The following is a 24735-nucleotide window of genomic DNA, read 5'->3' on the forward strand; positions in this document are numbered from 1 at the left end:
GCTAAGGCCTTACTTATAGAGGACCTTGAATTTCATGTGAATAAATTTAGACTTTATGCTATAGGCAATGGAAAGCTAAAATGGTGATGAGATTGTAATTTATAAAATGAATGTAAAATGAATGTAAATATTTTTATGAGTACAGGATGAAAATGAAGTGGCTTATTGCAGCCCATATTTAAAAGGCTTAAGAGTCTAAGTTCTGTGAGTAAACCCAGTAATACTATAATACCAATAAAGCCTTTGCCATTGTTGCTTATTCTTCTTTTAGAACAGAGGTGGGAACCTTTTTTCTGCCAAGGGCCTTTTGGGACTTATAGCATCATTCGCCAGCCATCCAAAATAATCAACTTAAAAATTAGTCTGCTATATTTGGTCAAACAATTAACTCACTCCTAATGTCTTGGCAGTGTCAGACCAAATAATTTCTTGGGCCTTATAAACAGCCCTTGGGCTGGATATTCCCCACCCCTGTTTTAGAGGAATAGCATTCAGAACAGTGAGAGTCCTGGTATTAGAGTTCTGGGCAGGGGACGTAGGGAGGAGGTCTGTAGGTGCAATCTTTGGAAAGGGACATGGATAAGCTGGAAATAACCTAAAGGACAATGCCCAAGATGGAAAGAAATTCAAAATAGTGTCTTGGTAGATATGATGGGAGGAACTAGGAATATTTTTGGTCCAAAGAAGACTTGAGAGGAGGAAGGAACTGTCTTGATTTATGTGAAAGGCTACTCAAGAAGCAGAATTAGACTTTTTCTGATTAACTATAGAGTAGATGTTAGGAGGAGGCAGATTTCAATTCAATGTTAAATAGTTTCTAATTTGAGATATTTCTGAGACTTAATGGACTGAGGAGATAATGAGTTTCCTTTATAAGTGGTTATTTTAGCAGAGCATGAATGGCTATGGGTAAGATGTGAAAAAGCATTTATATATTAGGTAAGAGACATCCATATGACAGCCAGTTTACCCTCAAACACAGAGAACCTGAGATTCAACTTAGGAAATGAAGAATTGAAGAGATATCTACAAGAAGGACTTTCAAGACAAAAGGAGTTGGTAGTAGTGTCAGATATTGCAAAAGTCTAAATAAGTTCAGATTAAATGTTGTTAAATCAGTTCTTATTTGGGAGCTGATTCAGTAGAAATTGTCTATCAGAAGTTATATTCATAATGGGTTAAGTGATTATTGAGGATTTGGTATCTTTTCTTCACCAAATAGTCAAAAAAAATTTTTTTGAGGCCTTAAGATGTGTCAGTCTAATTTAGGTGCTAGTAATATAGCAGTGAATGAAACAGACAAAAATGTTTTCCTTTGTGGGGCAAGTTGGAAGATGGAGAGTGGGGATAATACAAGAAATGTTACATATCATAGTAGACAGTGGTAAGTACTGTATAAAGTAAGAAAGAGGGTATAGAGAGTGATAGGTTGTGCAGTATTAGAGAGGATGGTCAGGGAAGACTGCTTCAAAGATGATACTTAAACAAAGACTTGAATAAAATGAGGGAGGAAATTATATGATCATCTTGGGAGGGGACATTCCTGGCCAAAGGAATGGCATGTATGAGTCAGGAAAACTTGTGGTATATTCAGGGCACAGAAAGATCAGAGAGCTTAAGCTAAATGAGAGAGGGAGAAGTGGTTGTGATTAGTGGTGGCCAAACTTATAGACATAAGAAGGGTTGGGGATTTTACTGAGAGTAATATATGGAGCCATTGGAGGACTTTGATCTGGTATGTTTTAACAAGATCACTTTGGCTGTTGTATTGAAAATAGACTGTAGACAGGCAAGACCAAGAGCTGAGAGACCAACTACTGCAATAATCCAAGTAAGGATGATGTTGGCTTTGACCAGGATTGTAACGATAGAAGTGGTGAGAAGTGACAGAACCACAGGATTTGCTAACAAGTAGAAAATTTGGGTTTTAAGAGAGAGAACCTTTTGATTGACTTGAGACTTTTTGACCTAGGGAAAGGATGGAGCTGCATTGTTTGAGATGAGGAAGAAAGCTAAGCAGTGAAGAGGAAGATGGAACAGTGGCTTTTGGTGATAGGGCAGTAGGACCAAGAGAAATGGAGTTTTGTTTTTGTTTGTTTTCTGGACATGTAGGCTTAACTGTCCTTATGACAGAAGAGAGGGTAAGAATTATAACTCAAGAGAAATACATCTATTTGTGAAAAAAGTTTAATAAGAACACTATAGATAAAGGAGATTTAGCTTTGGAAAGAAAAATCAATTCCTTTTCTGGGAAAGCAACAAAAAATCTTGAGGTAATTTATAGGAAAGTGGAAGAAATTTACACCAAATGCTGTCTTTGTAATTATAAGGTTTCAGTTGCTTCAGGTTTAGGGAATGGAGTTGAGATTAATAGCTAAGAAGATATTACAGAGTTTGGGGACTAAACTAAGAAGTCAACTAGAGCCCAACCAGCATGGCTCAGTGGTTGAATGTTGACCTATGAGCCAGTAGGTCATGGTTCGATTTCTGGTCGGAGCGCATGCCCGGGTTGTGGACTTGATCCCCAGTAGGGGGCGTGAAGGAGGCAGACAATCAATGATTCTCTCTCATCATTGATGTTTCTCTCTCTATCCCTTCCACTTCCTCTCTGAAATCAATTTAAAAAAATATTTTTTTAAAAAAAGAAGTCAACTAGAGAGAAAAAGACTTTCAGTAATATTACAATTCAGTTTAGCATGAATTTGTTACATTTCAAAAAGTTTAAAACAAACTGGTTGTAAAATCCATTGTTATTTCATGTACCACCAATAAAGCAAATAAAACATCTAAGACTGAGAAATCTCATGTAAAGCTGGGACACCGAAGGCCTGCAGTGTTAGGCTACTCAAGGCATAAACCCACCCACATGGAAAGTTATATGCCTCAACCTTGGCACTGGATGTAGGGAGGAATAAAAATCTTACCTGATAATTTGAATCACAAGCTAATACTTGTGTAAGTCTACAGTCTGAAATCCCCTACATCAGTGTAGTCCAAACTATCCCAAGCAGAAAAATTAAGCAGTATTCAGTTGAGAGTTCCCCCAGGTGACTGGGCAAAGCTAATACAAGTCCTTTCTGGAAAAACTCTTTCAATCTGTGCCTAACAGAATTGTAAGATCTTTCTGATTTTAAAATGTTCAAATATGAAAAGACATGTGTTTTAGAATTGTAATAATATATGGAGCCAATTTGCAGGCTTGGTGACTTCTCCAGCATGTTAAGCAGCATTGAATGGTACAGGGTTTTATAAATGCCAAATGGAGTCAATTAGATAATGGTAAGGGAGAAAGAGATCATGAGAAGTGGGGAGTTTATACAATCTTTCCAAGCCTAATTTTATTCTGGCAGGTGGTAGCTAGGCTCAGAAATGGCAGATAATAGAGCTCAAGTGGTCTCCTCTTTTTTTCATGCCCATGGGAGACCTTGCATTTCTTAGAGGCTAGAAGAGTGACTTGCATATCATGAGCACTCAGTAGATATTTGAATGGATAAATCCATGATTAATTTTGGTACCCATCTCTCAGTTAGCTTGACTAGACCTCAGAATCCTTTTTGTTGTTGTTGTTGTTAATCCTCCCCAGAGGGTATATATTTTCCATTGATTTTTAGAGAGAGTGGAAGGGAGTGGAAGAGACAGAGAGAAACAGCAATATGAGAGAGACACATCAATTGGTTGGCTCTCACAAGAGCCCTAAACCAGTGCCCAGAATCGAGCCCACAAATGAGGTACTTACCCTTGACTGGAATCAAATCCTTGACCCTTCAGTCCTCTCTAACCATTGAGCAACCAGCTAGGGCCTCAGAGTCCTTTTTAATAGCAACCACTAACAATAAATCAAGATTGGCAAGTGATTTAAAATCTGTTTTCCATCTCTGAGTTAGAGATTTTGAGGCAGAAAATAATTTAATCAAATGATGAGAAAGTACTGACCTTTGAAATCATAAAGCCTAAACTGCATTTCCTGTTATATGAGATGTGATGAGTCCCGTAATATCAATGCCAGTTTTCCCATTTGGAGAGGTAGAGTTATTTCTCTCCCATCTGCTTCAGAGGGGGTGTAATGAATATCAGGAAAAATGATAGATGTGGGGTGCTTTTTCAATTGAAGTGCTTAAAAAGTGAGTTTTATAATATTTTTAGGTGGCTTATTGCTTTTTAAATTGAAGTGCTTAAAAAGTGATTTTAATAATATTTTAGGCAGCCTATTTATACATCTATGTTCAGGGTGATGGACCTGAATAGAAAAAGAGTAAAGCAAGTTTTTTCTGGTTAAGAGGAAATATTTAGTAAGAATAATTATTGCGTTTGGTTTTTGGAAGCTGGGTATAAAAGAGGTGGATAGTTCCTACAGTCCTGAACATTTATTTATCACTTAGAGGGCAGTGGGGCTGTTAAATGGTCTAAGGTTGTTGATAAAGACTACCAAGTTTTAAGAAAAAAGTTCATTTTGACATATGAGATTCCAGTTAAGATTGCTTTGCACTTAGATGAGCCTGAGACATGGAAGACAATGAGGATTTATGGTCCACTGAGACTTCTTGTTCTGAATAATAATATGAATTAATGTAGGAAAATAAAGATGTAAAGGATTATGTGTTAAATTATGTTAGACTACTTTCAAAATGTTTAGACATGTTTCTAAAGATGTTAGGAAAAGGTCACAGCTGACCTCACTGGCAGTTTGAGAGATGACATTGCAACCACAGGGACTGTGACTTCGGCTGACAATTCATAATTCATAATTCAACTTCTGGGTGAATCTTATGAATTTCTAATTAGACTTAGAATGAAGAGATGAATCTTAGGTTTCTTCAATTTATGGTTCATAATTCTAACATTTTATAACTAAGTGAAATTTAAAGAGTGGTTTTTGGCCATTCTCTAATTAATACTCTTCTGTTTGTTGGATCAATGTCAGAAATTCAAGCATAAGCAAATCATTCTCCCATAAGGAATTTCCATTGCTTTTTATCTTCTAATATCCTATAAAATGTTACTGTTGGTGAGTTATGAGCTAAAGACCAGAAAATAGACCTTATTTGTTACACTTTACTTTGTGGTTTATTAATGTTCTCCACTTTCCCCTATCCAGCTTATGTATTTGGAAAATAATGGTACCAGAGATAAAATTATCCTGTTAAGATTTATAAGCTTAGACATAGAAAATCAAGAAAATCATAGTCATGGTCTTTGCAATCAAGCAACAGCGTGCTTATTAGTAAAAATGTTACATTTACTTTCATTTGTCATCTTATAGTCCCTGGATTGGTTTAGTATTGTTCTTCTTAAAATATGGTTCACAACAGTGGAGAGCACAGTAGATAATCCGCCACCTTGATCATTGGACTACTGGTGAGCTAAAATTTTGGTTAACTTTCAAATAATGCTTTTAAATTGTGAACTATGCCATGATATGAAATGTATATAAAATATATATAATTTAAAGGACAGTTATTACTATACATTTGTGTCCATAACACCCAGTTTAGGAAGGATCTTTTTACTTTCAAGATCCCAAAAAGTAAACAATATGCTAAATTTTGTGTTAATAAATCTTTTTTAATTGGTTTTAAAAGCTATAGATCCTTAAAGCCAATATATTGGTCTTTCTTAGTTTTGATATTAATTTAAAGAATTATAGTTCATATTGTTTTGACTTACTTTTATCCTCATACCATGTTATATAGATTAATCTGTGTGGATGTGTATATGTAATTAATTCATTTTCAGTCCAGACTTGTTAAGATAATCATTTGTGGGTAGGGTCTGAGCACTGTATATTTATTTAGATACTCCCCAGATGATTCCAATGTATAGTCAAGATCAAGAACCACTCCCAGTCTCTCTAATCCATCGTGACCACTCCCCACCTTGCTCACAGTGGGCCAGCCCCCTTCCTCAAACATGCTGGGTGTTCCTGTCTCCAGGCTTCGTAGTTGCTGTTCCCACTGCCTTTCAGGGTACCACATTACATTCAGGTGTCTTGCCGCCTTAGTATCCTCTTGGCTGTAAGTTTCATAGCCTTTCCTTGTTTTTGATGATTTTGACATTTTTGGGGAGCACTCATCTTAGAATGTCCCCAGTTTGATTTTATCTGATCTTTTCCTCATAGTTTTGCTCTGATTTTGAATTAAGGGAAGGAAGTCCACAGAGGCAAGATGACATTCTTATCACATCATAGCAAGAGGACATGCTATCAGCATAATTTATCACTTATGATGTTAACCTTGATCACTGGCCAAGGTAGTGTTTGCCAAGTGTCTCCACAGTAGTTACATTTTCCGCCTTTCCATACTTTCTCTTTAGAAGCAAGTCACGAAGGGTAGTCCACACACAAGGGGTTGGATATTAAGCTCCACCTACTTGAGCAGGGAGTATTTATATAAAATATTTAAAATTATGTATGGGAGATTTGTCTCTTCACCATTTATTTATTTATTTATTAAATCATTTCTTTATATCAGTATGGACTCAGGAATATTTATTTTATATGACTATGTATTTATTTGGTTGCTCACATTGTTCTAGCTTTAACCATCGTGAGCTTTTTCAGTGTGACTTCTTGTCTTATTGACATGCCCCCATCATTTTGTGACACTATAAGATTCTCCAGGCTCCACTTATGTATTCCCTGCTCAGTCCTAGAATCAGTCAATTCCCCAATGAACCATGATTCATTTTAATGAAGAATGGTATGAGAAATCAAGATTTGGGTGCTGGGCATAATAGTTGCTATGAGGGTTTTATTTTATTTTATTGAATATATCTTTATTAATTTCAGAGAGATAAGAAGAGGGAGAGAGTGAGATAGAAACATCAATGATGAGAGAGAATCATTGTTCAGCTGCCTCCTGCATGCCCCCTACTGGGGATTGAGCCAGCAACCCAGGCATGTGCCCTGACCAGGAATCAAACTGTGATTCATAGATCAATGCTCAACCACTGAGCCATGCTGGCTGGGTATAGGGTTTTATTTTAGTAAATTTCTAGGCTTTCTCAGCTGACAAAGGTAGAAAATATAGGAATGCATACTAACCCAAATATATATATATATATATATATATATATATATATATATATATATATATACACTGAGTGGCCAGATTATTATGATCTCTGAACACATAATAATCTGGCCACTTAGTATATATATCTACACTAATAAAAGAGCAAGATGCAAATTGACCATACCTTCGCGATGCCCACCAGCCAATCAGTAGTGACTATGCAAATTAACCCAACAAAGATGAAAGGTTAATTTTTAGTTGGGATCGAAATTAACCCAACAAAGATGAAAGGTTAATTTGCATATACAGTCACCGCCCCAGCAGCTCTGGGCCTCTAGGCAGCATGGGAAGGTGGAAAGGCGGCTCCGGCCGGAACGAAGGCAGTGCAGGCAGCCAGGAGAAGGAAGGCCCATTCTTGCACGAATCTTTGTTCATCAGGCCTCTAGTATGTGTATGTGTGTGTATGTATATATATATACATATCTCCTATCTAATAAAAGAGTAATATTCAAATTGACTGTCACTCCAACACACAAGATTGCTGCCCCCATGTGGACACAAGATGGCCACCACAAGATGGCCAGCAGGGGAGGGCAGCTGGGAGGGACCAGGCCTGCAAGGGAGGGCAGTTGGGGGCGATCAAGCCTGCAGGGGAGGGCAGTTAGGGGTGACCAGGCCAGCAGAGGAGGGAAGTTGGGGGTGACCGGTCCTGCAGGGAAGGGCAGATGGGGGGGACCCAGGCCTGCAGGGGAGAGCAGTTGGGGGGGACCAGGCCTGCAGGGGAGGGCAGTTGTGGGGGACCAGGCCTGCAGGGGAGGGCAGTTAGGGGTGACCAGGCCTTCAGGGGAGGGCAGTTAAGGGTGACCAGGCCTGTAGGGGAGGGCAGTTAGGGGCAATCAGGCTGGCAGGAAGGGCAGTTAGGGGTGACCAGGCCAGCAGAGGAGGGAAGTTGGGGGCAACCGGGCCTGCAGGAAGGGCAGGTTTTTTTTTGGGGGGGGGGACCCAGGCCTGCAGGGGAGAGTAGTTGGGGGGGACCAGGCCTGCAGGGGAGGGCAGTTGGGGGTGACCAGGCCAGCAGAGGAGGGAAGTTGGGGGCAACCGGGCCTGCAGGAAGGGCAGTTTTTTTTGGGGGGGGGACCCAGGCCTGCAGGGGAGAGTAGTTGGGGGGGACCAGGCCTGCAGGGGAGGGCAGTTGGGGGTGACCAGGCCTGCAAGGGAGGGCAGTTAGGGGCAATCAGGCTGGCAGGGGAGCAGTTAGGCATCAATCAGGCTGGCAGAGGAGTGGTTAGGGGGTGATCAGGCTGGCAGGCAGAAGCAGTTAGGGACAATCAGAAAGGCAGGCAAGTAGTTGAGAACCAGCAGTCCTGGATTGTGAGAGGGATGTCCGACTGCCCATTTAGGCCCGATCCCGATAGGGCAGTCGGACATCCCTCGAGAAGTCCCAGATTGGAGAGGGTGCTGGCTGGGCTGAGGGACACACACCCCCATGCACAAATTTCATGCACTGGGCCTCTAGTGTGTGTGTGTATATATACATACATACATACACACACTAGAGGCCCGGTGCATGAATTCTTGTATGGGTGGGGTCCAGCCAGCCTGGCCAGGGGGAGGAGACATGTGAGGTTGGCCAGCCTGCCTGCTGGTCGAACTCCTGGTCGAGGAGACAATTTGCATATTAGCCTTTTATTATATAGGATATATACTGAATGGCCGGATTATTATGCATTCAGGGATCATAATAATCTGGCCATATATATATATGTGTATATATATATATATATATATGTATATATATATATATATATATATATACACACTCATGTAGATATTTCCAACCCTATCCAAATATTTCCAACTCTATTCATTGCCACATGGTTCATTCTAGGCCTCCCCCACCCCCTTAAAGGAACCTATTGTATAAGAATTCTGTCAAAGTGCATTTTTATGTACTATGGAAAAGAAGCCTCAGTAGTAGTGATTAATTAGTGAAAATTAATGTATTAGAAAAGACAATTGTTAATACTGATGCTAGAGGGACAGAAGCAGCTTTGGCAGACTCCCTTGTCAAATAATATAGCCTATTCTTGAATGTATGTGATGAACCATGACACTTGCAGCAAGATAGAGACCACAGCAAAACCATTTTACACAAGGTGGATGTTCAACTCGATGAGTCAATTGAGATTGATAAACAAAATCAGCTGTGAATGTTTGTAAGCCATTCAAGTTAGTCACACACAAAAATTTGTCTGCAATTTTTCCAGTGACTCTTCTTGATCTCTTTTTAAAATTTTTATTGTAATAATAATGCTTGAGGAAAAAGACAGTTAAGAGAGTTTTCAAGTAAAATCTAAACCACACTCTCCATTTCACTAATCTGTTCCTCCTCTATATTAAGAAATCATTATTAAGAATGTTTTAGCCCTGGCTGGTTTGGCTCAGTGGATAGAGCATCATCTGTGGACTGAAGGGTCCCAGGTTCGATTCCGGCCAAGGGCACATGCCCGGGTTGTGGGCTCTATCCCCAGTGGGGGACGTGCAGGAGGCAGCCGATCAATGATTCTCTCTCATCATTGATGTTTCTATCTCTCTCTCCCTCTCCCTTCCTCTCTGAAATCAATAAAGAAATATATTTTAAAAATAAAAAAGAATGTTTTAATTATCTGATTTTCCATTACTATTTATGTACATAATATGTATATTTAATAGTATTTATATGTATCATATATATCATTTTATAATATTTTTGCACAGTACACTGTGCTTTATATTTATACTTATATGAAAAATGTCTGTGAGGGTTCTTTTTTTTTTTAATACTCTCCTTAGTTGCCTAATATTGGACTAGAGGAATATCTTTTTGAAGCTGTTCCTTGAAGTTTATGGACCTTTACACCAAGGGTGTTGGATATGCTGGTATAGCAAAAGTGGTGTGCTCCACTCAGCCCTGCCTTTGTTCTCCCTGCCTCATTTTCATCAATCTTATAGACATTTAGGACTATACCTCTATTGAAAGGGGCTTCTGAGTACTCAAACCCTTTGCAAAGGGAAATTTGCCATGTGGAATGAGCCTGTTGGAGAGATATGCAAGGAACTTGTCAAGTTCTTTACCTGAGTTAGCTTCCTTAATAACGGCATATTGAAACACATGAACAAGTCAGACTCATCATGCCAGGAATTGAAATGAGCATGGTTATGACTTGAGAAAAGATGCCTATGTGTGTATTAAGAAACTTATCCTTTGAATAAAGTGTATTGAAAAATAATTTCAATAACTTTACTTTTCCTGAATAAACACTTTTGAAAAATGAAAGATCTCTAAGCTGAAGTGACAGAATAGTCGTAGCAATTGAAGAGTTCTTTTCTCAAATATTTTTTCAGCTAGAAATCTTAATGTGGCAAATTAATGGACATTGATTTAAGTTTTTTAACTTCTTGAAGTATATAAAAATGTGCAAAACTTAGAGGAATTTTCACAAAGTGAGCACCCATGTAACCAGCACCCAGATAAGGAAACAAAATACTGCAAATATCCAGCTTCTTCCAATCATCTCCCTAAAACGATCAGTGATTTCTAATACTGATTTCTAACACCATAAATGAAGCCTAACTATTTTTGAACTGATCATCTCTTTTGAGCCTCAGTTTTGTCGATTCATGTGATATCATAAAAGATGGCAATTTGAGATATATTCCTGTAAGATAATGTTTGGATACTGTGAACAGTAAAACACAGACCTGAATCTACCTCATTTTGAATGCAGTTTCTTTTTTGATGTATTCTTAACATCACTGTGAGATCGAAATAAGCTGTAACTTTTCACCTTTCCTTCTCAACTTAAAAAATAACCTTTGGTGTCATTTGGTAAAGACTCCAAAGAACTCCTTCGCAGGTAGATCAGGAGGCTTGGTGCACCTTCCTGGTGGGAATGTCACACGAAGGTGCCAGATGGGGAACTGACTGGGTGGCACCTGGCTGAACTGAGCAGCGCACGCACGTGGGTAAAGCCGGGGGGAGGGGGGGCGGGGGGGTTAGCCAAACAGTGAAAAATGTCATTTCATATCTAACTTTTTCTTCTTCTTTCTTTAGGAAAAATAATCCACTCTTCTGGACTGCTGTAGCTGGAGACCATGACAGAACCGTGAAAGAATTGACCAAGCAGGTGAGAAATATTTTTAAAGTTCTTTGCCTTGTTGTCACATGCCAGGGACTTCCTTTAACAAAACTATGTAATTAGATATTCATCTCCTAGTGCCCTTTTACATTTATCATTTATACCAACACTTAAAGATGCCATTGGGGTCACGTTTTGATCAGAGAATTAGGTGAAGGTGGTCAGGAAGTACAAATTCAGGTGCATGTGCAGAAGTCCACATAGTTCAGTTTCTCCAGGACTTCCAGTCCTTAGTCACAGCCTCCTACAAATTATAAACGAGATCACCCTTTTAGTACAAAGTCATCTCCATTGCTGATATTTGGACATGCAGACATTGAAGGTTAATTTTGGACCATTATGCAAGTTTAACTCATTGACTTGATCTTGTAATTCTCCTGCTTGCCCCTGATGCAGGTAAGAAAGGCAAAACACATCGTGGTGCTTGAAGACTTCGATAGATGGACCTTGGACTCTGACATCGCCCTCATGCAACTGAGCTCTCCTCTAGGGTTCAACTCTGTGGTGAGGCCCGTGTGTTTCCCACATGGCACGGAGCCTCTGGTTTCCTCTGAGATCTGTACTGTGACTGGATAGGGAAATATTAGTGACGGTAAACATTTTACATTTGCAGAAATTTTACTTCAGGTTGTTAATTTTGAAAATTCATCATGGAAATGATATACGACAGTATCTGCTTTAGCTTTCTTCCTTCCAGAAGAGAGAAAGCATGTTTTATTTAGTTGTAATAGGTGATCAAATTAGAGAATGAGCTATTTCATGTGTTCCCTTCAAGGTGCCTAATTATAAGTAGGCTAGATCCATAAGGGACAAGGACATTTTTTAGGCTTTGCACGCCATATGGTCCCTAAAATGTTGCCATTTTAGCACAAAGCAGCCACAGACAATATGTAATACAGTGGATGTGGCTGTGTTCCAACAGAACTTCATTCATGACATTTAAATTTTGTATAATATTTATGTCACGAAATATTTTTATTTGGATTTTTTCAATCATTTAAAAATGTACCAACCATTATTAGTTCCTGGGTTGTAATAAATAGAACCAGGGGTGGGGATGGAGGGTGCTGGCACGGAATTGACCCATTGGCTATAGTTTGCTGAATGCTGGGCTAGATTGTAGAGTTATTAAAGCCATAATAATAGTAAAATGCTGATCAATCTGAATGGGTTGATGTTTAATTTTGCTTCATTTCACTGCATAAGAGCATTTCCTTTCTGTTTCTGTATCATTTATTTGGAATCTGTGAATTTGAAGAAGGGCTTTCTCTTTGTGTACAATATTCATGTTCACAGCTATTGTACTTCCTGCAGCCAAATTGCATTTTCCAAGAACCTTTGCAACCACTATCTGAGGAGGTTTTTATCTTACCTTTTTTGCAAATGAGGAGGTTATGGCCCAAAGATTTATGTAACTTACTAAAACCCCATGACTAGTAGGTATCAAAACTAGGATCTAAAATCGGCGGTGACTCCGCTGATAATCTGTGAATTCCCAGCCTGACTTCAGCTCCATGTGATTTAGTCTCCACTTAACTCTCCAACTTCATTTCCTACTTTTGTCCTTTCAGGCACTGTGGTCTTCTTCCTTTCTCTTAAACACCAAACTCACCCTGCGTTCGGAGCTCTGCACTTGCTTTTCCTCCACTTAGAACACACTTCTCTAATCTCCCAGCTGCCTCCTATCACTTCATTCTCAGATGCCACTCCCTTCTCAGACCCCTTTGCTGCAGCAGGACTGCTCCTCATCACCTACTTTCTGCACGACCACTTTTACCAGCTCATTGCACATAAACCTTCTTGGCAGTATTTTATGTGATTATTTTCTGCATCTTATCCCTTAGAGTGGGAACCTCTGGGAGGCAGATCTCTATTTAATGTAATACTCTCTCCCCAGAGCTGACAGGTTAGAGTAAACAGGAAATATTTATTGACTGACTGTCTTCAACACCCTTGAATAAATATACCCATTCTCTAACACCTTCAATCATTGCTACCTCCATGACCACCAGATAACTGAGAGATAGTTATAGTCTTATCAGAGATGAATCCATTCTTAGCCCTGGCCGGTGTGGCTCAGTTGGTTGAGTGTCGTTCCGTGCACCAAAAGTTCACTGGTTTGATTCCTGGTCAGGGCATGCCCAGGTTTAGGACTCAATCCCCAATAAGAGGCATGCAGGAGGTAGCCAATCGCTGTTTCTCTCTCACATCAATGTTTCTCTCTATCTCTTTCCCTCTCCTTTGCATTCTCTCTAAAGAAAAGCATATTTTTAAAAATAAAATATTTTTTTAAAAAAAGATGAATTCATTTTTTCAATCTCAGAGAAAATGAGTTTTCAATTTTGAGGTATGGTAAGCAACACTGATAGGATGTATGGTCCCTAAAAAGAGGAGTTTAAATACTTTAAATTATTTATGTGTTAAATTTATGCATCAGAAAGAGCACAGGATTTAGAGTCAGACCGAGGCTGTCTCATAGGTACTGTGAGATCACATTTTCAGAGCTGTGGCTTCTGTATGTGTGAGCTCAGTGGGACAGCCCATCTCAAATGCTGTTGTATTCTTAGGTTGGAGTAAAGGGTTCCATAAATATCAAGGGACTATATAAATGGAAGGTAATTCTTATTTTGTCCAAAAAGGTATAAGGCTATGAAATAATAAGCTTAATTTTTTTAATGTCATGAATCTAAAGTGATAGAGCAAGTCATACAGAATACATGTTAACAGAGGCCTGACTGGGGGTCAGTTATGAGAAGAAATTTTTTAGTGTTCATTATTAGCATCATTTTAAATTGGAGTTGAGTTTTGGTCACAGTGACAATTGTGGAAAAAAAGGAATATGATTTTGGCTTATATTAGGAAATCATAAAAACATATTGCTATCCCATATTTATAATGTATGTTTACGTAACATTTATCTGTATAAATATGTAATCATGTCAATCACATATAACAATTCATATCTTGTTGAATCCTCTTTCTGAATTCTTATGTAGCAATATTTGCAACACTGACATTTATATTGGAAATGAGCTAGAAAAAAGTGTTTCTGGTCTTGTTCTCCCGCCAATGTATTCCCTTTACAAAAATGCCACATCTGGAAATGAAGACAGCCTGCATGAGACACATTATTTTTGACTCAATGCTTTGCATCAGTGCAGGCATACCTGAGTGATTGCAATTACGTTGGTGCTAAGCAAGTCTGAGCTTGAGTATATGTATACTTTCTAACTTAATTTCTTGCTCACTTCATTATTACGCTCTCTTTCAGAATCTGCTCCTTAATTAGATGGTGCCCTGGCAAGTCGCTTGCAACAGATTCAAGTGCCTGTGTTAGAGAGATCTGCGAACGCACTTATTATTCTGCTCACCCAGGAGGGATCACAGAGAAGATGATCTGTGCTAGCTTTGCAGCAACTGGAGGGGAGGATTGCTGGCAGGTGAGACAATTATGATTTTGCAGAGGAACAGAGAAAGCTGTCATCTGCTGGAGACTGTCTTCACACAGGAGAACACTCTCAAACCACAGACAGCTCCCTTAGCCTGCTTCATAGTATCATGTCACATCCCCTCACCCAAAGGCCTAGTAGGACCATAGGAAGAGTGAGTTACAGTATCCAAACTTGCTGAGATGGCAGAGAGAGAGAGGGTGGAAACAGCCTAGAGCCAGAAGAGCGGGTGGGTACAGAGAGGAGCCATGAGGAGGTAGGAGATGGCCACATCACTAAACTGACCTGCAGGTGGGAAGATGTTTGCAGATGTACTTAAGGCTTTAGGAAAACAGGTACGAACAAGTAAGGATTCTAAATTAGCATGTCCTATTTATGACTTAAGAGTTTAATTGTTGCCCTAGCTGGTTTGGCTCAGTGGATAGAGCATCAGCCTGAGGACTGAAGGGTCCCAGGTTCCATTCCGGTCAAGGGCACATGCCTGGGTTGCGGGTTTGATCCCCATTGGGGAACATGCAGGAGGCAGCCAATCAATGATTCTCTCTCATCATTTGTTGTGGGGTCGAACCCTGGAGTCAGAATAAGACCACTGGAGGCTGCTGATGGATTAAAAAAAGCAGGCAAGGATTTATTGAGCTGGCCACACGCAGGTGGAGTCCACCCTCACGACCGCACCGTTTCAGGTGCAGGCAGTCTTTTTAAAGGTCCAAACCACAAAAATTTTCCTGTGTTCTAAATTCTAAATTCTAAATGCTGGAAACAGCCCGCAGCGGGGTTCTCAGCCACATCCTGCTGGACGTTGGTATGTGGCCCTATCTTGCGAAAGCAATTTTTTACAGAAGCAGAATCAAGCAGAGTTAGTAATCTCTAAAGGTTATCTACAGTTTCTACTCCTGGAGCTACTGAGTCAGTGGGAATCAATCTCCTGTAGGTCTGGTCCACAGGCACAGGAAAATTACCTTTGCGAGTTTCCAGGTCTCAGTCTGGAAGCTGAGGTAACTACCCTATTGTTTAAGCAAGTAAGTGCGTGCAGAAGCCAGAATAACAGGGTTAAAATTCAAACAGCAGTTTTTACCCAAGTATGGTTGCTACCATACTTCACATTGCTGTTTCTATCTCTCTTTTCCTCTCCCTTCCTCTCTGAAATCAATAAAGATATATTTTTTAAAAAAGGTTTGATTGTTTAAAATTGTTATTAATCTCCAGTGTGCTCACACTTGATTTTCCATCACAGATTAAAATAAAATAATCAAGAAGAGAATGAGAACCTTTGAAAAAATAGTTTCCATGTGCAGTGAAAAAAGTCACAAAGCAATAGTTTCACTTCAGTGATATTGCAGAGGCACAAAGCTGTACAGATATATTCACAGGGATGAGCATACTATCGGCAAGTTCAGAACCAGCTAAGAAAAAAAAAACACACACAACAGAATATGGGCAAATGGATTGCAAACACCAGCTTTACTATTCACAAAGCCAGCTGAGGAATGTGACTTTAGATATACACAAAAAGCGTTTCTAACACTTTGTAGCCCACCTTCAATATCTACTCTCAATCTGAGCAGCCCTCCCAAAAGAAAGTTGTGGTCTTCAGAGCAGACATACTTCCCCAGATTTATCATTTCGTACTGGTCTAGAGTAGAGGGGGAAGAAAAAAATGAATCTCTAGTCTTTATTGTTTTTGATAGCCCACACCCTCCCCCCCAAATCAAGAAACATGAACCAATGGATGTCACTTTTATGGGAAGAAACTGGGCATTAACCTGAATAGAAGTCCTTTCACATGAAAACCTGAAGAGAGAAGGGAAGAGGTCCCTTCTTAACACTGAATATGAATGTATTATACTTAAACCCATTCACAGCATCAAGCTTACTCACATTCTGTTATATGTTGAGTAGCTCAATTTGCATTCTCCAGAAGCACACCCTGTGACAAGTACTCAAGTGTAATGGTCTGTTTAGGAAGTGCAGATCACTGATAGGAGAGTGAGTAGGAGGTATATACTGTATAGGGAAGGGAAGGCAGCCAACCTAGGATGTGATATTAAGTCACTACCACAGTGAGGGACTGAGCTTCATCCTGCAGCAAAAATCTGGCAGTGACACAAAACACACTAATATTGATTCCCTCTGAGGAGTGAGGGAGCTGGGGTATTTATACACTACTTCCCCAAGGTCATAGTTGGAGGGCTGTAGGAACAGCATTCGAGCCTGCATTGGGGGGACAGGGGGGGCAGGGGGGCAGCCCACAGGCATAGAACCAGGATGTGGACAGGAAGATCTGAGGAATATGGGATGGGCACTCCCAGGTCTGCTAGAAGATAAAATTGTATTATACAAATAAAACTCTAAATTAGTGTGTTAATTCTTGCCCTTTTGAGGGATGTTTTTTCTCTCTGCTTTGAATCTGGAAAATCACAAATGGCTCTACTGTCTCTGTCATGTGGGACAGCATATAACATTGAGGGAAGACCTTACTCTGCATCAAGAGAACAAAGAAGATCCTGGCAGGTTGCTCAGTGGTTAGAGCATCGGCCCCAGGACTGAAGGGTCACAGGTTCAATTCCAGTCAATGGTATGCACCTTGGTTGCAAGGCTCGATTCACACTGCAGTCAAGGCTCATGTGGAAGGCAATCAATCAATGTGTCTTGCTCACATAGATGTTTCTCTCGGTCTTTCCCCTTCCCTTCACTCTCTCTGAAAAAAAAAAAAAAAAATCAATGTAAAACAAATCCTTAGGTGAAGATTAACAAAACAAAAAAGAGAGCGAGAGAGCAAAGAGGAACTGGGGAGGAAATTAGGTAATTAGGTTCATGCCAGAGGTGACCTGCATATCGTGATCTCGGTTGGCACTTATTCTTATTTCTGCTACATCCAGCAGTCACTTTGGCTGCAGCATGACCGAATTTACAGTCATTGTAAGGGAAGGAAAATACGGAGATGAGATTCTAACTAGTAAAGGGAGCTAGATTTCTTTCACAAAGGGTGACTTCAGAAATTTGCTTTGATAAAATGGACTCTGCTATTTCTACCAGCTAATTGATTTTTTACCCTCTTGTGTATGCTCAGAAGTAATGGATCTGCTGATGTAATTTCTCATCTAAGAAGATGAAAATAAAAATGTTGGAATGCAGAGACATGAGAGTTTTAGATATGTGATGTAGAATCTTGTGGTTCTTTGTTCACAACAAATTTCAGATTTTAGATTTTTTTTAAATTTCAAACTCTTTGACCTACAAAGGGATTTGTGCAATCACAGAGTGATGCATGTCCCACTCCTGCTGACTTTTCCAATTGATTTCATACTTCTCTCCTCTTGCACACTACATTTCAGCCACATTGATTTCCTTCTGACCTTCCAACTTGCCACATATTTGCCCAACTGGGGCCTTAACCCAGATATCAGTTCTGCATCAATACTTTTCCTCCAGGGTTTTGAAAATCTGTCTGCATTTTGTTTAGGATTTTTACATCTTTGTTCATTAGGGATACTGGCCTGTAATTTTTTTGCCCCTATCTGTCCTGGGTCTCAGGGTAATGCTGGCCTTATCAAATCAGCTTGAGAGTGGTCCCTCCTCTTCAATTTTTTTTGAAGAATTTGAGAAAGATTAGAGTCAATTCTTTAAATGTTTGGTAAGTTCATCAGTGAAGCCATCTGGGCTTTTCTTTTTGGGATGTTTTTGATTACTGAATCAATCTCCTTACTGATATTGGTCTGTTCTGATTTTCTATTGCCTTAGGATTAGGTCTTGGTGGGTTGTATGATTCTAGGCCATGCGCTCTGCTTAACGATAAGGATACATTCTGAGAAATGCATCATTTGGTGATATCATCTTTGTGCAAATATAATCTTTTTACAAACCTACATGGTGAAACCTACTCCTGGAATTGTACGTGCTGTACTTTTATATGGCCGGCAGCACAGTGCGCTTGTCTATACCAGAATCACCACAAACACGTAAATAATGCATTGCATTCCCATGTTAGGATAGCTAAAACATCATTAATAGGAATTTTTCAGCTTCATGATGATCTTATGGGAACACCATTGGGTATGTGGTTTGTCATTCACCAAAATGTTGTCATGTAGTGCATGACTGTATTTCTTCTAGGTGGTCCAATTTTTGGTGTATAATCTCATAACAGTCTCATGATTCTTTGTATTTCTGTAGTATCAGTTGTAATGTCTCTTCTTTCATTTGTGATTTTATTTATTTAAATCAAAGTGTTCTAAGGTATACAAATTGACAAAGAATAATTATTTTAGAAATTAAAGAAACGTCTTATGAAAAAATTATGGGTTATTCTTGTTCCAAAATTGAAAACAGGAGCCCTGATTAAAGAAAATTTCTAGGACACATTTCTTTGGTGTTTCAGGGAGACTCTGGTGGGCCATTAGACATGAAAATCATCTCTTTGTCCTCTTCGGCATCATCAGCTGGGGAGCTGGCTGTGCCCGGCCAAGGAAGCCAGTGAATTTGCCAGGGTGAGTGTCTTCTTGGACTGGATCCAATCCAAAATCAAAGGTAAACATGTTTCAGGTATTATGAAAACAATGCCCCTTTCTTCAGATTTTTGTCAGCATTATGAAAGACTATAAAGTAGTACTTTAGTTTTGAAATACATTAACATGCACATTAAAGTTCTGTAAGAATATGTTCTCCCTTGTAGTTAGGGTAAAACTGACTTTTCCTGAGGCTGTTTAAATCCTAGATATGCATTCTTTTTTAACAAAAGCTGCTTTGGTACAGACTACATGTTGTCTCAAGCACTCATTTCTATTTATTTTTAATTGGTTCTCTCCAGATACAAGCTTCGTTTCACTTCAGATAAATAATGAAAGCAAAAGCTTAACAAGGAAACAATTGCCGCCACTCATATCTTCAGCAGACCGGGCCAGGTAATGGATATACATGTTATCCCATTAATACAGCTAGTAAGAATTTAACAAAAAGCATTGCATGTCTGGGTCCCCTTATTTTCTTTGGAACACTATAAACTCTGTGTTTTCATTCTGTTGGGGAGTTTAAGCTGACAGGAGAGATGTTATGTGATTGGGGATCTTTTCTACCTCATAGGTACAGTGATCACAGGTTTAAAAAAAATGTTGTGGTTGTGAACAAGTGCCTGAATTTTGGAGAAGTGCAGAGAATTATTTTGACCCCTGAGCTATTTATTCCTACATGAACCAAGGTCCTTATACTCTTAGGTATCTTGCTAGGTAAAGACTCTAGCTGTGAGATGACCAAGACCAGTATCAAGGTTAGTGTCTCTCTCAATTTTCCCACAGTTGTTAGTGTTTGTTTGCTAATAGGGTTTTTATTTTTATTTTTTTAGTATATTTTATTGATTTTTTACAGAGAGGAAGGGAGAGGCATAGAGAGTTAGAAACATCAATGAGAAAGAAACATCGATCAGCTGCCTCCTGCACACCCCCTGCTGGGGATGTGCCTGCAACCAAGGTACATGCCTTTGACCAGAATAGAACTTGGGACCTTTTAGTCCACAGGCCGACACTCTATCCACTGAGCCAAACTGGTTAGGGCGAGTTTTGATATTTAGTTAAGAGCAAACAGCAGCTTGAGAATTAGAAGTCTGTAGTTGACTTGTAGGGAGATGAAAGTTCTATGATACCATCATTCTTGGTTTTCAAATGGCCAGGGTCTTTCCCTTTTCATCTATCTCCGCCCCACTCACCCTCACATACACTCAACCACAGTAGACAACTAGAATGACTTGGAGGAAAATTGAAGAAGATGCAAGCGAGAGGGGGTGGGGAATTGTTAGAACAGTGGCTTCAGTAGAAGAGAAGGATGAGCTCTAGTGCTGAGCTGGAGGGGTTGGTTTTAGGAAGAAGCAAAACACAGTTCATCCATAATTGCCAGATGGAAGGCAGAAAATTCAGTCACTGATACAGGTGTGCAGGTACATGTGAGGATAGGAGCTTCTGCAGTTCTCTTCTAATTGCTTCTATTTTCTCAGCAGATGAAACAGGGTTGTGAAAGAAGGCTCAAGATGTGAAAATAAAAAAAGAAAAAGTATGAAATAGTTCTCTTAAAAATGACAAAGGGCATGGACTAGAAAAAGTGGTAGGATTACTGGGCAGCATAAGCCTCAGAGATTAATGATTATAAATTTAGAGGGAGACCAACTATTAGGTGAATTGTATGTTTTCCTCTGGAGACACTGAGTGGTACATAGATGCAGAGCAGGTAGAGAGTTGATTCAGTTACTAGTAGAGTGGATTTTCCCAAGTATGCAAGAGTGTAACGGAATTGAGAATGTGTATGAAGAAGGGAGTAAGACAATGGATCACAGGAATTAAACTAAAAAAAGAGTAAACAAGGATGGAGAGGAATTAGGGATAAGGAAAAGGTGATAGGATAGATGAATTGCAAGTCTCAAAAGGTGGAAGTGTTGGAGGAAGTTGAAAAGTAAGTTTGTGGTTGGAGATAGTGGTGCTTAAAACTGAGTTTATGAAAGGCTTGGGGTTCCTACTAATGACCAGGTGTCTAGGGCTGACCATTGAGATAAGGCTCAGGTCGGGTGGGGGAAAGTTGAGAAATTGAGAAGTGTCAGCACTGGAATCATTACATATATGGCTTCTGAAATCAGCAAGACTTAAGGGAAGAATAGTGCTAGAGAGAATGTCTGCTAAAATCTAGGAATAACTCAGAGACCAGTTGTTGTTGATATGGTTTGACAACACAAGGGTCCAAGAGTCAAAACAGGAGTCAAAGAGTCATGTCTGACAACATAAGGGTCAAAGAGTCAAAACAAGGGTGGAAGAATCATACTTAGATTAAAAGGAAATCTGGAATTGGGGTTGAAATGAAGAGCAAACTTAGGTCCACGATCCCCAAACCTAATGATTTCAATGGGTTGAGTTAAATGAATAATTTCAACAAGTGACTAACTAATTTAATGCATGTAAAGCCGTTAGAATAGTAAGTGGTGGTGGTATTCTTTGAGTTGTCCCATTCAGACTATTAGAAAATGAACATTGTTAAAATGCAGAGAAGATATTTCTCATTTGCATGTGTTTAGAAATTCTTATACATGCCTAAGAACTTAGAAAGTTTTACATATGAAAGGGCATTGTTTTATTTTAGTTCTATGACTATTGTATGAGATAAATGTTAGAATTATGCCATATTTTACACTCACCCACCCTCACCACTTGCTTTTTATACTTGGTAATTTATGAATCCTAGCTATGGTTTTTTTAATTGTTCCCCACTTGTAAAAAGCAGTGACTGGTTGGGAATTCATGACTTTATAGGATTTGGCTCTTTTTCCAGGCAGATTTGTCATAGAGGATTATTGTGGAGAGGAAAAGGAGATTGAAAAGATTGGAAAGATTGGGCCAGATTGTAAAAGATGTTGCAAGGTACACTACTTTAGTTGCTTTGAACAAGGAAAGAGCTCATACACAATTTGTTTCATACACAATCCCCAGACTGGAGGGCAAGGTGGGGGAAGATTAGAGACTGGGAAAACTGTTAGTTACTATTAAATCAAAGTAATAAATCTATAAATTAGATCACAGTAGCCATATAAACGAAAAGGAAAATTTGCAAAGAAATAACAGAAGACTGGGCAATGGAATAGAATCCTGAAATCCTGTAGCATTGTATTTTCTTTCTATCACTCTTCATGTCTACTGTTCATAAAAATATATTTGTATGTATCTCCTTGGTTAGATTATTAATTTCTCTACATAGACTGTATATAATAATGTATATACTAATTAACTAATGCTCATACATTAAAATACATTAATTTGAATACAGAGTACTTAAATATGTAAGAACATTTTTATTAAGGGACTAAATAGACATAGGGGCGGAAAGAAGAGTCAGGGATGTAACCTGAAGGAGAAGCTCATTGCAGTAAGTGAGCCAGAGAACTACTGGCATCTGAAGCTCTGCAGGTATCCCTGCAGGTCTAAAGGTGCCCTTGAACTTAAAGGTAAGTCAGAGAAGTGAGAGACATTCAAGTGCTTTCAGCAAATTCTTTCCTTGACCTCAGTCACAGACTCCATGAATGTAATCATTTGTCCCAGTAGGATAAATGCTTAGCAAAATCCGTGAAGCTTTTAGGAACAGATCTTCAGTAGCATCTGAAAGAAGAGAAGGAATAAAAAGATGCTGGGAGTAAGGAATGTAATTCACTGTGCATTTTCCAAGAAAATTTAAAAATTCAGTGAGAAGTCATTTTACATAATAAGTGTACTCTTACAATCTCATTTCAAGAAAATAGGACACATCAAATGGGATGGTCCTTTTTATCCAAGAACTTGTAACTGATTGTGACAAAGTTTTAATTTTCTTTTTGTAAACCTAAATTTCCCCAGTTTATGATAGAGCCTCATTTTGCTTTGTTTAGGTTGGTCCCTGGTGTCTGTGTGCTCTGCACTGCACGCTGTTACTCTTCAGTGGAGCTAGATGAGTTCAGAGGCTTTCTTTCAACTCCAAGATAGCCACTGGATTATAAAGGAAGACTGGTATGTTCTTAGGTGTTCAGAGTTTCACCAACCAGTCCGGCAACATTTACGGATGAGTACCTGTCACTCCCTGAGCCTCATTTGTGTTGAGATTCAGTCCGGACTATTTATGAAGAAAGCCACAGGGAGAGAAGGATGTCAGGTAACCCTTACTGGAATTTGAACTTTGGGCTGAGGGGTCTTTTCTGTAGAAGCAGCTAATGATCAAGAGAAACTTTGACTTGGTAACAATAGCACCGAAATGTCTTTTTTTCCTAGACACACCTAATATTTTCAAAAATTGAACTTACAAAACAGGTATACTAAAGGTTGAGTGTGTGTGTTTGCATGTAAGTGTATTCAAGAAAAAGACATAAGGGACCAATGTCTACAAACATACCAAAACTACATCAGCATGCCAGAAATGTGTACATGATAAAAAGGAGGAGATAAGATGGTTAAAATGGCGGGGCGGCGGGGAGGTAGGGGGACTAGCGTGTTATATTTTAAAATAAAGCAAAAAAAATTAAAGGCTTTTAAAATTGCAGAATTAAAAAGATTGCTAATAATGTGCCAGCCATCATTTTATTTCATGGCAAACCTATTTTTGTTCAACAAAACAAACTTGCCACCTCCTGTTTGTAGAGGTGCAATGCAGGCTTTTTGTATTACCAAAAGGAAAGAGGAAAGTGAGGAGGTGTGAGAAATAATCTGGTTTATGGGGAAAGCTGGAGTGAAAATAAGTTTGTGCACGTTATTTTGAGTGTGTAAGCTACACACACAGGTATGTGCTTGATTCAGGAGGATATGGAGACCAGGAAAATTGCTTTGAAAGTGGGATTATTTTCTTAGGATTACATTGGGGTGAGAGATCAAATCATTGACTGAAAAGGCACACACATTTGTTTAAGGGATCTTTTTTTTTTTTTCCAAAATATTAAATCATTTAGACTTCAGAAAAAGCTATTAACTAGCCTGTTCACTTTGCACATTTCCCCCCTACAATCAGATCACCTTCGCCAATTCCCTTGATTAACATTGCCCCAATAAAATCTAAATCCTAGCACACCTTTTCCCTCTCTCTCTCTCTCTTAGCTTCCCATGCTTCCCGTGCAGGCCCTTTCATTCTCATCTGAGGGCCCTTGTGCATCTGCTTCTCCCAGCTCTTCCCTCTCCTCCTTCAAGTCTTAACTAGAATGTCATACCATCTTAATGAGGCCTACTTTGATTCATATAAATTAAATCACCTCTTGCCTGTGTACTTCTTAGTGTCCTTTCCTTAGCACTTCTTGTCTCTAACATATTTTTATTTTTTTCCATGTCTGTGGTTTATCTGTGTATTCCCCTTTGAATGTGAGCTGCCTGTAGAATGCAATTTTTGTATCTGACACATAAATGGCATTGAATGAATGAATGAGAAATCACCTCAAAAAGGCCTTGTCAGTCTAGAGTAGCATTGTTTATTGCCTCTCTCACAATTAGTTTCTATCATATTGTGCTAGTTATTTCACTGTAGCCTTGGTCTCTATTTGAAATCATCTTCATTTTCATGACTAAAATGAAAGCTTCATGAGAGCAGAGATTTTGCTATTTTGTTCCCTTCTATATCTCT

The 24735-nt window shown here is 39.2% G+C and overlaps 1 protein-coding gene across 1 annotated transcript in view; it reads left to right on the forward strand.

Moving 5' to 3' along the window:
* OVCH1 (ovochymase 1) overlaps nt 1–24735 on the forward strand; it is a gene marked incomplete at both ends in the record, with an annotated part of 59089 nt that overhangs the window by 16447 nt on the left and 17907 nt on the right. The window contains 11 exon segments of the mRNA XM_080660232.1: nt 11104–11176; nt 11585–11761; nt 11765–11780; nt 14478–14528; nt 14531–14628; nt 19016–19031; nt 19034–19108; nt 19111–19164; nt 19445–19538; nt 23027–23117; nt 23121–23148. Of these exon segments, the coding sequence (XP_080516358.1) occupies nt 11104–11176; nt 11585–11761; nt 11765–11780; nt 14478–14528; nt 14531–14628; nt 19016–19031; nt 19034–19108; nt 19111–19164; nt 19445–19538; nt 23027–23117; nt 23121–23148 (773 nt within the window).

The sequence above is a fragment of the Plecotus auritus genome, assembly GCF_963455305.1.
Source record: "Plecotus auritus genome assembly, chromosome: 3".
In the NCBI taxonomy this organism is placed as follows: domain Eukaryota; kingdom Metazoa; phylum Chordata; class Mammalia; order Chiroptera; family Vespertilionidae; genus Plecotus; species Plecotus auritus.